Here is a 17,842-nt window from a genome sequence, read left to right on the forward strand (position 1 = left end):
CTGTTTGGCTTTTTGACAATACCTACTGAAAAATATACCCTTTAGTAGAAGTACGGAACTGATGAAGAGATTTGTACATTTACGGGTAATTCCTAAGGTGAGGTACATGCATTATATCAACCGTAAAAGGGTCTGCACAGAAACCCAAAGGATATATAAAGCCAGTAGGACAAATAATGCAACAGCACCTACTTTACAATGACTTTTAAGATTTCTGCACAGAGATGCCTATTCAACAGCTACTACTTATAGAAATCCACTGAATACTGGATAGTAGAGGATCTGTAACAGACCCAAACTACCTCTATGAGCAGTATGAACAATGGTACAGAGGTTTTTACAGTTATAATTACTATGACAGGTCTTTATAAAGTGCCCAATAAGGATGTACCATGCTAAAAGTACATCATCCTCTTTGCACCAAGTCACTTATGATAGTTATTGGACCGCATTACATGTTCGGCAATGATGGAACAAAATGGCCGCAATTCCGTTACTTCCACTTTTATTGTCAGTAACAGAATTACAGCTGCTTTTGCAACACTACTGAATTCTGAGTTTTGACCTTCAATTGAAATATTTACCTGCATCAAGATGCTAGATATCAATTGTCCACATTAAGTCTATGGACTCTAAAAATTGGGAGGTATAAATAATGCCTTATCACTCACAGTCTAGCGAACATTCCGCCAGACTGAGTGGTGGTAATTGGAAACTATCGTGGTGGCTATTTTGTGACGTTATCATGAAATTACCACCAAACTCTTATAAGGCCCATTGATATGTCCCCTGATGGCACAACATATTGTTATTAATGACGAAGCGTGCAATAATGCAAAACTAGAACTGGGGCTACTTAATCTATAACTTTAACACATCACCTTTCTCAGTAACAATGATCTGAATCTGAAGCATACATGTGTAAGAGTGTGTCATCTACAGTCCTACCACAGGTGAACTTTAGTCAAACTCCCTAACAAGTTGTGTAAAAGCGGTGGGATTGTGTAGTTTAAGATGCACTGAGTTTTGGAGACACCGGTGGTCCAGAAAACCATCCACTACGGCTGATTTACATAAAGAGTTGTGTTGTAAAAAAACACATTACAGTATGGAATGTTACAAGCAGGAGGGTCGTGGCTCACTCAGTGTAGAAAAACTTAAATATTTGTGTAAAGCAAGAGGCATTTGTTGTAAAGGGAAAACATCTGAACTTATACAAATGTTGATGAACAAGTCCCGCAAATGTATATCTAACAGATCAAATATTGATGTAGAGGAGAGGAAGAGGCTGATATGCAACTTGATTTGGAGGACGATGTTGAACTGGAGGCTGATGAAGCACCAGTTGGAGACAGCCTCCAACATATTCCCACACCATTCCTCCTTTAGTGCTCTTGGAGCCTGAAAAGCAGAAAGGAAAGATTGTAGAAACGAAGCTACAATTAGAGTACACAGAACTGGAACTGAAGGAGAAATAGATCAACCATGGGCTTGGAGAAAAGGAAAGGCAACATGAGAAGGATGTCTCTGGTTAACTCCTCTTCCATTTCAAGGTCCTCTGCAGTTGATGCCTCCAGGTCCAGGAAGCGCAAGATCCCCAAAGTGTTGATGAGTCAGTATGATGTGAAGAATATTATTGATTGGCTGAAGACTTTTGGACTTGCTTGTGAGATGCAAGATGTGTGTGAGAGTGAATACGTACCTTGGGTTCTTTCTAGGCTCCCACAGAATGGCTGTGATGATTTTGGAGATAGATGTTGCTGATGGAAAGGAATTTAGCCTGGTAAAACAATCTCTTGTGGCTAGATAGGAATATGTGTAAGACAACAACAAAATTGGAATGAAGGTGAAGTATGACCAAAAGATTATCGTCTTCGATTTTGGGCTTTTTTCACATAGCCGCATTCAGCTGTCTTTGGCACAAGAGAATTAAAAACTGGTGAACAACATACATAATCACCAAATACACAATAAATATGTAAAGTGTGATGTGCAAAGGGTGCATCCCCCAGACTGTGGGAGAGATGAAGTGAGGAATGTATAAAGTGCATAAATAACCTTGCCCTCCTAATCAATGAGGATAAAGAACATTTCCAAATGCATTCAGAATCTAAAACAAATGATAGGTAAAATCCAGTAGACCAACAATTTGGAATGCATAGCAGTCACAAAGCATTTTTAGTAAGTATGCTAAATGCTGTCATCCATTACAGAAAACATGAGTCTATTAGGTGAGACAATCTAAAATGACGGTGATTCTCTACAAAAGTTGAATGTCTTGAGCTCTAAAAGGGGGGATCACAACCCCCCTTTCTTCCTAGTTTCACCAACCTCCCAATGGTATGATGGGATTGTTTTCTTCAGGACATGCTGCTCACTGTGCTCCGAGAGGCACAGCTCCACCTCACTGGTGAGGCCCAACAAGGCTGAAACACGTGTATCGGGTTGCTGTTGGTACTATTGTTCAGAAAGGAATATATGCTGCCTCTAACAGCGGAGATGAAATAGTGAACCACTGCTAGAGGTTTATGTTCTGAAGTCAAATGGGAATTATATCTAGGCCAATGCATTAATGAATGAAAAGAACCATCGATGGCACACTTAATTGTAATTAATGTCACTGTATATGCTGAAGTGCCTTGTGCTGTGCTCCTGGGAGATGACCTTAGAACCTTAGGTGTTGTCTCAAGCACAGCAGAGCCCCCAAGTAAAAAAGACAACGGCTCTAACTAAGGAAGCCAGAGAGGCCACCCTTGGGGACCTCTCTCCAGAGACTAGGAAAAAAGGCATAAAACCCCAAGCTTCTTCTAGGAATCCAACTCCTAGGCCCAAAGAGAAGGATGTAATTCCAGTGACCCCACCTTCAGTTGAGGCTAAGGTGTCTGAACCCCTTGAAAATCCCCCTACTGGTGAGACGGTGGTGGAAGAGGTACAAATAACTGGCAGGAGGTTAGTCCCTCCTGTCACTGCCCAAGCAAGAAAAGGCTACTAGCAAAATGCCATTAGGGGGTTCTTTAGAAAAGAGAGATATATTTAAAGGTATCACTTTTGTTTCAGGAGATGTGAGGTTACACTCACCTCCTTCGAGTGTCCAGAGGACAACCTCTAGTCCTGAAAAGCTGACTAAACCACACAGGAAGAGGTAGACTTAAGTGTACAACTTCCCCTAAACCTCCTACCCAAAAGCCTGTGACTCATCTTACTCCTAAAGGAGAGTTGGATAGGAATTATGTGTGTAAGGCTTAGGGTCTCCCATTCTAGAGACCACGCTGAAACTGTAGGCCCTTCTATTGTGGGCCTTGCTAAATAAATCCTAGTCTAGGTACAGGGATGAGAAAACTCCCCAAGGATCTTTTGAAACAGATTCCTGCCAACATAAAGAAGGGGGCATATCCCAAAACTCTTGTAGGTCTTATAGGCTGCTGTTGCTTGACTTAAGTATAAAGGAATAGATCAGGAACGCAGACTAAAACTGCTGATGAACTCTCCAGTAGATTTAACAAATTGGAACAAGTGATTCATCCAGGAGTAAATCAAATCCTCTTGTCCCTTAGTCTCGGAGGCTGGGGGGTGTAATTCTCCCCACTTGTGAGTCCCCCAGCACTTTCTGCTGGACTCTTGGCATTTCACCAGTTCTCCTGATTGAGTGTGACCCTTTTTCCACATTGACTCAGTCTTTTACTCTACCTTTGGGAACCTTTTTCAACCCTTTTGGTTGTATCTTTTTGGAGCCCTTCTTTCCTCCAAATTTTAAGGCATCTGCAATAAGGGATACATGGGACGCCATTGAGCCTTCCTCTGCTAAACCTGGGTCGGGGAAGTCCTGCTCACTCTTTTGTCTTTGACGGGTTCCCATTGAGAAGCCTGCCCAAGGGCTCTGGTGTGTCGGGGAGGACAGGAAGTTAGGAAGACACCGAAACGCCTCAGGTCTTTGTCCTCCAGTATGCCTGCTTATATCAAGTTAGATCCACCCAAAGTTTGAATGTTGCATGCATGCTGAGTGGTTGGCTCCCTGCATAAAAGTCGAGGGTCTTAATGCTGAAGCCAGTGTCGACCACTGGAAGGTCCATTCCGGAGAAAAGAAAAAGGACGTCTGCAGCTACCTACAGCGCCACCAAGGCTGATTCAGTGACCGCTGCTGCTCGAACCCTCTCTTCTGTGCAACAGGGAAGATCCAGACCGGACAACTTCCGCCCTTGGACTGGTGGGCCTAACCAGTCTTGAGACCAGCTACAGTTTGAGCCATCATACAAGTGTTGGGTACCTGAATACCCTGGGAACTCTGGCACTGCTGCGGTGCATCGTCTAGTCAACCGCGGATCTGGCTACAAACTTGTAGGCTTCTGTCTGGGCCTGCAGAGACTCCATCCTGATTGCAGAAGTCCCCTCAGCTGATTTGTGGGCCGTGAGAAGGAAGAGAGTCTGCCAGGTGACAACCTCGCTGCTATAAAGCCTGTGTTCAGCCTCCACAACCTGGCGCTGCAAAGATCGTCTGCTGGGCATCCCTGTGACTGAATCTGACCATCTGCTCATGACAAAGCTTCCTTCTCCAGCCACCAATGCCAGAGACCCAGACCAGTGTTGCTTTAGTCTTCCCATGGGGACCTGCCAGTAACATAGTTCTTCATCATAGAAGGTACTGGCTGAGTTCTGGATAACTACCTGGGCAGTTGTTGTGTTGCTATTCGCTCCTCCTGAGGTTCCAGAGTCACGTTGGGGTGGACGACCCAACTGTGTTCTCCCGGGCCTAAGGACATCTGTCGGTAGGCTGAAATCCTTCAGGTGGCCTACCTAGCCCCCCCTTAACCTTTTTGAATCCAATTCAATTTCTTACCTGTTACGAAAACGCTTCTTCTGGTATTTGACAACTTCTACAGTGTCTGCCTTCCTTTGTTCTGCTCAAGCATAGCTAGTCCCCCAGTCTCCCCATCTGAGTTTTCAGACACTCATTTGACAGATAGGGTTGCACTCCTAAAGATAAGGTTTTCCTATAAGTTGCCTACCTACCAGCATTGCTAATTAAGTAAATGTGGGGTGATGAATGATTTCTTAACCTGAAGCTAGTCTCTACTTCCCCGTTCATCATCTAAAGTCTACTATTGAACGGAGTATTGCAACAGCAAATATTTAATGTATATACCTATCCGTGTGAACTAGTTTTACTTACCTGAACTGCAGTGATTTTAATATTTTCTTAGTATATATAATAGCCATATTTTTATTTAACTACAGTGTGTGTTTCCTTGACTAGAAGTGTGCTCAAAGGTTTTTGTACTGAACTACAGCCCTTCTCCCTCCTAAACTAACCCTGGCTCCTCCATCATAGCTACTAAACCTTTTGGGTACTTCAGGCCAAACCGAAGAGTTGGAGCCCTGTATTCCTAAGAGTGAGTCTTCTATGGTCCTACCACAGATGGACTTTAGTAAAACTCCCTACAAAATGCTTTCAAAGTGAGCAACTTTTCAATAACCAAGTTGTCTATTACTGGTAATAAAAGTGGAGATATTGTTCAAAAACTAAGTCTACCTCCACTGTTTCCCCTGCTCCTCCCCCCCCAGGATGCTACCATTAAAAACAGCCTGAATTGCCACTGGGGCTAATTACGCCATCTCCCATCTTGCTTGAATTAGATTCATCTGCTGTGGATTGGAGTTGTTCTAGTTTTATAATCTATGCAATAATTTCAAGCAATGTCGCAAGATATTAATAAGAGGGTAATACTTTCACTTGAATGCCTCCCGTCTTCTGCTTCCACCATTTCAAGAGGTTACACCAGTCAGTTATCGACTAAGATGCTCCAAAACAACTTTCTTTGGGTGCTGTAGAATTTGTTGCAGGCCATCCTAGAGCCTGGGCTTTGGAAAGGTATGCAGTCATGTTTTTACTGTATTTATCAGATAAGGTACTTTTTTACAGTTCCATAAAGGTGCCTTTAACTGCACTAGTGCCATACACCATGCCTCAAAACAAATTGCTGCGGGTTATGTGCTGGTAGCCTAACCTTTCATGCAAGGTATGACATCATTTTGTATTTTATTCATAATTGTATTGTTAAGCGCAGGCCTAGTTCAAGAGCAGTGGAGTGCTGTACAAGATGCAAATCAACCATCCAATCACCAGTGCCCCTCCCAAGTTGGACCTCACGGTAGTTCTGCACAGACACATGTTGCCACTATTTCAACCCATGCACACATGTGAATTTGTTACTATAAGTGACTTTCTTAACTATAATAACTTCAATTCATTGGGTTGTGTAGTTATAGGCTGTATTAGTAAATGAACCTTTCCTTATTATCAATAAGTACAAAGTCTTAATAAGAACGCATCTTATATTCTCCACAAAGGTAATGTTTTTATTTCATATCAACCAAATCATTGAACTTCCAGTTTTCATTAAAGAACCACAATCACAGGCTGAAATATTTCTTTAGATGCTAGATACTACAGGGCTCGCAAAATCTACTAGCCCACTGGCATTGGCGAGTAGTTTTTATGTAGGGCGAGACCCATTTGCAGGATACTCGACCTTACAGCTGAGCATGGGGATGTTACAAACTTATTTTGCATTTACTGCAAACACATTTTGTTTGCAGAAACTGGCAAATGCAAGTTTTACTGTGCCAAATATGAAGTGTGCTTATGGCGACATGCACCATTGTACTGGTAAATATTTTGTCAACTGTCACCTTGGGGTGAGTGCATTTCTCTAAGGAACTCGCCATGCAGGTCTAGTGGCATTTTTTATAATTTGCATGGCCTGCACTATGAGGGTAGTTATTTTCTGTTCGAACATAAGTAACCTTAGGAAAACTATTTGTAGAGCTTGGCCCACAAAATACAGGAAATTCAATTAGCCTGACGGGCTCAACAAGATGGATTATGCTCATGTACAGATGAGTTCTAATCTAGCTAATGAAAAGTTGATACCCAGCAGCAAAGCTTGTTTAACAACTACAGGAGCACCATTTCCTACTTGTCACATGCACCTTTACATAATTGCTGTCCAAAGTTTTAAAAACATTACTGCATTGATTCTCAAATAAAAGCATTTTCTTCACAGGGACAGGCTATTTTAAAGAATGTATTTAATACTGTCCCAAACGTACACCAACCAACCTCTCAAGAGGATATAGCGACTGCATGGTAATCTAAGCATACTGTGAATGTTACTTACCTGTAACAGAACTTTTGCAGCTCGTCTGTGTTAGATTCACATTAGACCTGCCCAACCTCCCCTGGAGGTTGCCACAGTTTTTCAAAATGTTCAGTGTATATATGTATACAATGTGATTTATATGTTACGTAAACTATAATTCATTATTATGACTAAGTTAGAGGTGTTTATTTTCTTTGGTGTGCTTTTGCCTGATGAGTGAGGTCTACAGATGTTTCAGCCTTGTTAAGCAATATGTTCTCTAGACAAAGCCTTATAGAAGTATCTGATCATGTGGCCGGACTGCTGGCTGACCATGGGTCTGATCATGATGTTGAAGACAAGTAGAGTCTTGGATTGATATCATGAGCCATACAAATTACACTGATGAGCTATTTTATACATGTTGTATGTGTGTTTCAAATCCAGCCATATGATGGCATAACATGCAAGCACATGCACGTATCAATGCCTGAGATTGTCAGTGCCAGTGTTGGAGATGAATAACTTTTTGTGGGGGGACTGCATGCTATACTACATTTGTTGCCCATAACATTGACTTTTATTTCCTTCTTGGCCATATGCTAAATCTGCCCCATTGCCTTTTAGGTCTATGAGACACCCTTCTTTGTGGCAGTGGATCATGATAAGAAGAGAGTGGTGATCAGCATTCGAGGGACCCTCTCACCCAAGGTAAGTGTTTTGGTCCTCAGATATTGGAAGGATCTCTTCACTTACGACAGCGATCCTAAAATCCACCATTATCACTGATCCTATTTTGTCGTCAAACAGCACCACCACCACTGTCTCCAACCACACATGCTATCGCTGATCCATGTTCACATCACCAGCCTGCACAGCCCACTCAAATATTTCCTAACGCCACACATGGATGTCAACTACAGCCACTCACTGCCACTCTCCCCCACTTCAGTCTGACGCTTCTGCCACATTCCCAACATACTGCACGATTACCCTTTGCTTCTCCTCCCCGATTCTTTTCCTCTCAGCACTGTAACCTAACATGCTCCACTGTGTTGGCTTCCCTGGTCTCAGGATGCCCTGACGGATCTCACGGGGGATGCAGAGCGCCTGCCGGTGGAGGGTCAGCATGGCACGTGGCTGGGACACAAGGTACATCAGAGAGCCCCCAGCCAGATCTTTCTGGAACTCACTTGGCTTGCATTCTTTGCTTCTCTCCTAGTTTCTTTTTCATTCTTTGACTTGCAATTGTTTCCTTCACTCGTTTCTCACTGTGCGTTTGTGTGCGTCTGTGTGCCCTGCTCTGTTTGTGCATCTCCCTTTCTTTCTCATATTGCATACTTCTATTATAGGGGCTCACCAGCCACTCTAATCCTAGTTTTGTAAGTTCCAGTGCCTTATTTCCAGTCTCTGTTACACCACCAGTCATTGAACATTACTATCTGTTTCTGCCTTGCACACTCAAACTTTCTTTTTCACACCTTCCCTTTCTCTCGCTTTGTCTCTACTACCAGTCTGTTTCTTTCTGGCAGATTCCAACCAACCTTATGTCTTTCAGTGACATATTCTTGATGTCTTGTCCTTTTTCTGATTTTCTTGGTCACACACGTGCACAATCTGTGTCTTCCCTGCATCCTCTGACTCTTGTGCCTTCTCAGCTTTTTCACGTCTATTGTTGGCAGTGCATTGTCCTCTCTTCTGGTACTTTTCCTCTTTCTTGCCGTCCATATGCATGCCCCTGTCAGTCTCGAGCCGTGTTTCTCCCTCATACTCTACAGTGGTATGTTGTTTGGTATGTCTGCTGTCCTGCGCACGCACGCCTTTTCTATTTTGTCTGCGTAGCATCACTCTGCCTCTCACTTCCTGGTCTTTTTGTTCCTCTGGCTGTCTCCGGTTGAAACAAACCCTCAACTAACATTTCTTTTTGCCTCTCGCTTGTTGCCGGCAGGGGATGGTATTGTCAGCAGAGTACATCAAGAAAAAACTGGAGCAGGAGATGGTGCTATCTCAGGCTTTTGGCCGTGACCTGGTTAGTCTTTATTCCTTTGTCACCTGTGTGCGACATCCAGATTGCTCATATGTTTTTGTTCGAAGCTCGCTATGTGTTTTGTTCAATCCTTTCAACAAGAGTTATGCAGGAGTGTGTTTGGAACAGGACCTACGCTTCCCCACACTAGTGTACAGAATCCCTCTTCTTCAGGGGTGGCAGCGGTGAAAGACTTGGTGCTCACTTTATCACCGACCCAGGGTTTACTCATGTGATGAAAGTGGGGCTTGAAAGTCAATGTAAGCGAGATGAAGGAAGGTTGGATAGTTGAGTGTGTTGTAGTGGAATTGAAATAGCATGGCTGTCCATGAGTTGGCGGTTGGAAGGCTTGGTCTTGCAAAACTTTAAGAAAGATTGGAAGGCTAATACGGCTGCCAGTGAGTTGGGTTGAAAGGGTGGCCTTCGAGAATTCGAAAAGTATTGGAAGGATACATTTGTTAGTGAAATGTGGTTGGAAAGGTTGGCAACATGGTTATCAGTAGTTTGAAAGATATGGTTGTTAGTGAGTTGGGCTTCAAAGGGTTGAAAAGATAAGGAGATAAGGCGGTTGGTGAGTTGGACTTGGAAGGGTTGGAAAGATTGTCAGCTAAGCGGGTTTGGAAATATACAGTTGTTCGTGAGTTAAGGTTTGGAGGGTTGGAAAGATATGGTTGCCAGTCAGTTAGCCTTGGAGGGGTTGGAACGATATGGTTGTAAGTGAGCTGGGCTTGGAAAGATACGGTTGTCAATGAGTTGGCCTCGGAAGGTTTTAAAGATACAGTTGTTAGTGGTTTGGGGTTGAAATGGTTGGAAAGATAGGGTTGTCAGTTTGTAGGGCTTGGAAGGGTTGGAAAGATACGGTAGCTCAGTGAGTTGGGGGGCTTGGAAAGATACGGTAGCTTGTTTGTTTTGTTTTATTCACTTTTTATGCGCGCCAGACCCAGGGGTAGCAGGGCGCAGTGGTCAAGAAAATGAGAAACTTACAGGTTACATCATAGCAAAATGTACATTGGAGATTACATAGGGTCACACAAATCAGGCATACAGTAATTACAACAATATACAAGTTCAAGGAGGTCAAAATACCTGTGGGAGGTGGGAAACACCGGTCAGCAAAGGTTAGTCGAGGTAAGGAGTTGGATAACTTTTTTCCTGAAACAACGGTAGGGCAGGTCTGCGCTCAAGTCTTGTGGTAGTGAGTTCCAGGTTTTAGCCGCCTTTACTGGGAAGCTGTTTCCTCAAATAGTGTTAAGTCTAAAGTTCGGTATTGTCAGGCAATTGGAGTTGCCAGCTCTAGTAGGTCTAAGAGATGTTCTCCTATGGAGTTTGTCAGTCAAGTAACTAGGGGCGGAGTTATTAAGGGCTTTGTGGGTCAGGGATAGCATCTTAAGTTTTATTTTGTTCTCCGTAGACAGCCAATTGTAATGTCGTCTGGTGGAAGAGATGTGGGACCTTTTTATTAATGCCTAGTGCCGCTCTCAGGGCATTATTTTGTAATGTTTGTAGTCTTTGGGTTATTTTTGTATTAGCTCCAGAGTATAGAGCATTACAATAATCTATTCTGGGGAGAATTAGGGCTCTAGCAAGGATTAGGCAGCTCTTGTTGGAGAGGAATGGTTTACCGGCTCTAATCAGTTTGCATGTGTATGCCGTGGAGGAGGCAAGGGATTTTAGCTGTTTATCAAAAGATAGGGTAGAATCAAGATAGAATCCCAGGGTTTTTACATCCTTGGATACTTGGATGATGTTCCCGTCTATGTTGAAGGAGGAGAATTCCTGTCCTAGTTTTTTGATATTGGCTTGGGTACCCATGATAATCAACTCTGTCTTATCGATTAGACAAAGGCCGTGAGTGGCCATGCAGGCCTGGATGATAAGGTATACCTTGTTCACCAATTCCGTGTCCTTAGCATGATCCCCAGAAAGCGGGAGGAGGGATCTGTGTATCATCTGCATAATTAGTGTAGGTGATACCAAGATGGTCCAGATCGTCAAACAGGGGCTTGGTGAAGATGTTGTATAGAGTTGGGGATACGCAAGAGCCCTGAGGGACACCACACGATATCGGGGTGGGATCTGCCTCCGCTGAAGGAGAGAAGACTCGCATCGTTCTCTCACTCAGGAAAGACTTGATCCATCCAATGGCTTCTGCCGAGAAATGAGCGGCGGAGTCCAGGTGACTACAGAGGACTCTATGATCCACCAAATCAAAGGCCGCTGAGAGGTCCAGGAGTAGTAGGAGTACTGTTCTCCCTTTGTCTCTTAGCTCATCAATTTGGGCCTTCAAGTCTATGAGGCCAGTTTCTGTTCCGTGTAAGGGTCGGAAGCCCGATTGTCTTTCTCCTAGTAGGTTGCATAGTTCCAAGTGCCTTTGAATTTGGATGTAGGTGGCTTTGTCCAGAATTTTAAGAAGAAACGGTACCGAGTAATAGGATGGTAGTTAGTGGGGATGAGGGGGTCTAGTGTCTGCTTCTTTAGGAGAGGGAGAACCCAGGACTGTTTGAGGTTGGCAGGGATCGTACCTGAAGCGAAGGATGCGTTGATCAGTTTAGCAATAAAGGGGGATAATTCTCTGGCAGCGTCTTTTATCATCTGTGCTGGGCAAATGTCACCTTTACAGTTTGATGGTTTAAGCGACAAGATAACTTTTTCTACTTCCAGGGTGGTCATTTTGGAGAAGTGGAAGGTGTTACTATGCATCAATGAGTTGTTGGTATGAGGCGGTTCCTGAATTTTGAGTGCTTCTTTTTTTTTGCTGGATTTTATTTTGGAGTGTGATAATTTTATTTGTTAGGGCTTGCTGGATATCCGTGCACCAAGGTTTGTCCTTGGTACAGGTGACCTGAATGGCAATGGGAGACTCGAGTTCCTTTAGAATGGAGAAGAGCTCTTTCATGCTAGAATTGGATTTAGCTATGCGGTCATCATATGAATTACGTTTTGCCTGGCAGACTTCTTTTTTATACAGTGCGGAGAGAGTGGAAAGTTTGGCTTTATTGTCAACTGATGGGCAAAGCCTCCAAGTGGTTTCACTCTTTCTTTTTAGGATACGAGGATCTTTTAGCTGTGGAGTAAACCATTTGTTTAGATGAGCTTTCGGCTTACTTGGTCTGAGTTTGAGAGGGGCCACTTTATCCAGGGTATTGAGCATGATAGTGTTGAATTCTTGCACTAGGATGCTGGGGTTTAGGTTAGCTGATAGCGCATTAAGGGTCGGTAAAATGGCTGGGATTACTTTCTCTAGGGTGATGCATTTTTTATTTCTAGTTAAACAAGGTGGCGCTAGTGGAAGGGCCGTAAGGTTGGGTCTGGCGGTAGCTAGATTAAAGGACACCAGGGAATGGTCTGTCCAAGGTAAGGGCATTATGGATGAAATAGTGGTTGTACAGTTGCAGTCAGCTATCCAATCCAGAGTTCTTCCCTTCAGGTGCATAGGCTTATCAACTCTTTGAGTTAGGCCGAGTGAGTGAATAGTGTTGGCTACCAATGTAGCATTAGTATCTGTAGTGTCATGGAGACCTAAGTTAAAATCCCCAAGAAGGATCGATTGAGAGCAAGATTTAAGATTATTTGTGAGTAGGTTATGGAGGTCATCTTCGAAGGTGCCTAACGGGCCAGGGGGTCTATATAGAAGGTGAATGATAAGGGTTTGATTATTGTTTAGTTGGAGTTTAGCAGATAGTCTCACAGGATTGAATCGATTGGGTGGGTACTAGTCTGAGTGAAAGGCTTGTTTTAGAGATTATCGCGATGCCGCCACCTCTAGCACCTACTAGGTCGTGTCTAACTATCGTGTAGCCATCAGGGATGGCTAGCATGAGCGCTGGTCCTGCTGCATTATGTAGATAGGTCTCAGTGATAGCGAGAAAGTCAAGGTTGCCTTCTATTATTATGTCGGCAATGTCTAGGGCATGGGCAACAAGCGATCTCTTGAGGAGGTGGAGTAGTAGACATATTAGGTGTATTTGGGATATTGATTTGATTTGAGTTGGACAAGTGTAGGGATTAGGTTGTAAGGGTTGTCCAGTATGACGCGGTTTGCAAGTTTGCTTGAGGTTTGTTTTGATATTGCTAGAGGGCAAAGATCTGCGTGGGGGGGGTTCATGCAGTTTTGAAAGTCTAGCACGGAGTCTTAAGTTTCCTACTGGGAGTGACACATGGATGAGATATCACTGTAGCTGTCACAAGGGACTCATGACTCGGGCGTACATAAAAGTCAGGAGAGTTAGTGTTAAGGTGTACTGTGGGCTTCAAAGGTGGCAGGGAGTTAAATACGTTGGTATCTGGCATGATGAGTAGATGTAGGATAGTCCTCAGTAAGGTTGTGTAAATAGCTGGTAGATACATAATTGTATGGAGGTGACCTATCTAGAGTACCACTTTAGTGATTCGTGTGCAGGCAATCAATGACTCAGAGGCATTACTCGGGTATGGCAGACTAGGCAGTGCAGGCAATCAATGACACAGAAAGGCAATACTCGGGTATGGCAGACTAGGCAGTGCAGGCAATCAATGACACAGAAAGGCAATACTTGGTGCGAGCAGTCTTCAGCAGTCCCTGCTTTCCTGCTGGTAATCTGTCTACCCTGTCTACTGGACCTGCATCAGAGGTTAAAATCCCCTGAAACTACGCGGAGCGGCACGCGGAGTTGGCTCGCTGAGGTGCGAGCAGTCTTCAGCAGTCTACAGAGGCTCGGAGGCGAGAGGACATGTCGGTGCAAGCCGATTCTAGAACCCTGCTGCTGCTCCCCAAAACGACGCAATCACACTGATAATCCACTCATCTTGGACAAACCAGCTCCCCAGGCTCTACAAAAAAGCCCCTCCGGTAGAGTGCTGAGGAGTAAGTATGCCCCCCTGCAAAATCAGAAAGAAATTAGCAAAAGTTCGAAACCGTGCTCGTATTTGAGTGCGGGGTCTGATGGCGTTACCAAATCCACTTTGAGCATACCCATACGAAAAACAGCATCTATCGTGTCGGTACAAATGTGCTCAATTCCTTCTGAGACAACCCCCTGCCTCCCAGAAGATGTGACTAAAAACTTGCAGGACTCGCAGGACGTGGAGGAGGGAGAGGAGAGCTACGAGGACGCGAGTGGGGACGATTCACCTTCCTTCAAAACATCCGACCATTCGACTCACCATCTCCCAATTAATTTCTACTGCTCTGCTCGTAAAATCGACGCCCTTGCCCTTACCTGCAGTACTGGATGCGGTGTGCCACTCCGTAGAGTCTTCGCCGTCTTCGTCTTCGCCATCCAAACTGCTGCCGCCTTTCCCGGTGGAGGAGCCCGTAGCGGCTCGACCCCTCCCGCTGTTGCTTGCTCACGGTCCGAGGGCCTCCGCCGTGGCGAGTGAGGCGGAGCCAAGCGGTGTCGGAGGACGCAGCGAGGCAAACCTCAGCCCGCGGGCCGGGGAGTCCTCAGTGGGCAGGGGGTCGGGTGGTGCCCTGTGCGACCTTGCACAGAAAGCGGCCGCGGGTCATGAGTGTTCAATCCAGGAATCGGACCCGGGCACGGGTAAAGCGGCTAAAGGAGAGTCTTCGCGCACCGCTCCCCTGACGGAGCCCCAGCCCAGTCAGATGGGAAAACCGCCTGGCGAATGCGGCGCTGGAATGGAGGCGCCCTCTGCTGTCTTGGCGGTCGCACTGCACCCCATTCTCCTAAACAAAGAAAGGAAAAGCACTCAAAACACCCCCCATAATTCAGAGGGGAAGGAATATACGGACTCAGATTTTGATCGAGAACCAACACTCACCCCATTGATTGCGACTACAAATGAACTAATCAAGCAGAAAAGAGATACAGCATTGGCGCTGTTAAAAAAAAGAGCGCTAACAAAAAAGATCCTCAAGGAACAAGGAGAACTCTTAAACCAAGATCGCCAACACCAAAGAAAAGGTTCTAGAGGAACAATCCAAAAGGGAGAATCAGGAAAGCTATTTTTACAAAACCCTTTGACGACTCACTCCTTAAAAGATTTCTTTTTTAAACAAACCAAAAGGAAATCAGAATCTGAGGTTGAACTTTCAGATGCCCAATTATTAGATGCAGTCGCTGAAGCTCCCCCAGCTTTTTTAGTTTCTAATCAGGGAAAGACCATACCTGCATCATTCCCTCCACTTCAAGAAGCCCCTACAGGGGCGCAGGACGCCGTCCCAGATCCAGAAACCTATGTTGAGATGAAGGAGATAGAAAACGTTCAAAATTTACCGCCTACAGACACAGTCCTGCCTCAAATCAACCTGCTCCATGATGATGTTCCATCGTACTGCACGGAGAGGTCGGGACTTGGAAACAAGCTTCTAATTCCGTCAATTAATACCTCTGCAATTGAGGGACGGGAGCAAAGAAGTTCACGCTCTTCACTACAGAGCCAACCAGTCCCGTCCCAGTCGGGCCAAAGAATGAACAACACAGACTCCCCAGTCAGGAGACCTTCAATTCAAAGTGGCCTTCAATACAATATCTCAACTCCACTAAGAAACGAAAGATCCAGCAGTAGTTCTGGAACCTTGCATAAAGAGACTCCATCAAAAAAAAAACAGATCTTCTCACTATTATGTCAGCAATCACGGTGGGACTAGCTCCTTTTGTTAAGCTGTATGAGTCAATAAATGACTCAATGAAAGACTCTATAACTGTCAACCTCAATAAACACCAAAGTAACGTTCTTAGAGGGCTTTATTACAGCGTTAATCCAACAAAACACAGAGAAAGAAAAACAACAAGATGTCAAATTTGCTCAGCTTCAAAACCTAATTGAAGCTAAAATTACTGCAACTTCCTTTCAAGAAGCACACTCGACGACCCAAAAGGAGCAAATTTTAACGACGATTTCGAAGGACCCAAAACCTGACGGGATAAATATCATTCCTATTAAGATGACCCAATGCCCTGGTCTAAAATGCCGAAAGGGGAAAAAAAAAAGTGAAAACAAAACTAAAATAGCGACAATCTTCAATACTGCAAAGGCAACTTTGCCAATTTCCATCAATTCTGCACTACCACCTAAAACTACTACTATGTCTAAAGGTCCGGTCTGTCAAAACCCAATAAAGGAACAAGAGATAATTGAATTGGACAATTCCTGCGCATCTTTAGCCGATGATTCTGATCAAAATCGAGATTTGCAAACGAACACACCAGAAAACATTGCTACTCAGGAAAATCTGAGAGAACCACTTATAACTACAATCATATCATAAACTCCGAGACCTACAGACATCTCGGGTGAAGAAGAAAAGAGAGCTATATTGGCCCCTTCAAAGAAAATTCAACAAAACGAGAACTCTACTGCAGCAAAAATTGAAATCCCTAAACAAAGGCAGAATCCTGGTAAGGAACAAAACATGGTGAAACCTCGGACTGGTCTATCCATGAGTGCAGGGCTCCCCCAAGCACGAACCTTCAAGATGGAGCAATTGACGGCCGGGAAAAACTATGTAGTATTAAACAGGAAAACAATTCTTAAGATCTTAGCAAAAATACAGAAGCTGAAAACCTTGGGGACGGCAGATCTCGTGTTGATTGAACCCTATCATAGACACAAGAGGGCCAAAGCGTATCTTCACATAACAAAGGCAGCAAGCAACCATCTTAAACCAGACGTGATTCTATCCTTGAAGGAAATGGGTTTCGCCCCGGAAGAAATTACAAAACCATCGTCGTCGCTATTTGAAAAACGCTTGCATTCCCTGCGTGGACTGACAGAAATCCAGCACGATCATCGATCGGGCACAGAATTCTAGATGACAAAGAAAAGAGATTACACGTACAGGAGGGACGGGGAGAGCCGACGAGGTAGATTTCAGTCTAGACATTACGTAACAAAGGAGAACGAAGGTCATAAGAGTTCAAACTACATAGAAAATACGAGTAAGAACGACAGATGGGAGAATAAACGAAGACATGGTTCATCGACGGAGCAAAGTGCGGAATGGTCCCACAACAAAAAACGTGAACCCTCGGGGCCATGGAGATGGCTAAAGAAGGTGCTAAATCCTAACACTCAAACATAACAACGAAACACCTTACAAACGCCAACCGACAACACAGCGCATGAATCTCGCCAATCTCTTGTATCAAAAGAAGCATCGATGTGTTCGTGGAACACGAGAGGCCATGAACATTTAACCAAGCTAGATGCTTTTGACCTAGCACAGTTCGACATCATCTGCCTCCAAGAGACTTGGTTGATGGACCTTCCAACGATCGACGGCTATGAAACCTGTATTTCTCCGGCAAGTAAGGGCCTGTTTGGCAGACCATCGTCTGGCCTTCTAACCGCAGTTAAACTCGGATCAGGCATTTCCATTAAAAAGAAAGTGGCAGAATCCTACAGTATTTTGGCTTTACAAACAGAATGGATCCACCATGAAAATCCATTGCGAAAGAAAACTAAATCCAGTTTAGCCATCATAAACGTTTATTGGAACCCACAAAGAACAACAAATTCGGAGTTCTGCAACGCGGTCACAGACATCTTAGACAAATTTACCATCGAATTGGCCACTGGCTATATCCTTATCTGCGGAGACCTGAACGCTAGGTGTGAACAATCTGAGACAAGCCTTCATTTATTACCATCCTCGGAACGAGGTGTACTTTGGTCGGATTTCATGGACTCTAGAAATTTCCACAATGTGGCAGTGTGGCGTGGCAGCCCTCCATTGATTCCA

General features: G+C 44.4%; 1 protein-coding gene across 1 annotated transcript in view; it reads left to right on the top strand.

Moving 5' to 3' along the window:
• The window catches only part of DAGLA (diacylglycerol lipase alpha), a 323,287-nt gene that overhangs the window by 227,393 nt on the left and 78,052 nt on the right, over positions 1–17,842 (top strand). The window contains exons 11-13 of the mRNA XM_069623887.1: positions 7,764–7,847; positions 8,211–8,288; positions 9,085–9,165. Of these exons, the coding sequence (XP_069479988.1) occupies positions 7,764–7,847; positions 8,211–8,288; positions 9,085–9,165 (243 nt within the window). The remainder of the gene's footprint in view (positions 1–7,763; positions 7,848–8,210; positions 8,289–9,084; positions 9,166–17,842) is intronic.

Source organism: Ambystoma mexicanum, chromosome 11 (assembly GCF_040938575.1).
Source record: "Ambystoma mexicanum isolate Mex_15411 chromosome 11, UKY_AmexF1_1, whole genome shotgun sequence".
Classification (NCBI taxonomy): Eukaryota; Metazoa; Chordata; class Amphibia; order Caudata; family Ambystomatidae; genus Ambystoma; species Ambystoma mexicanum.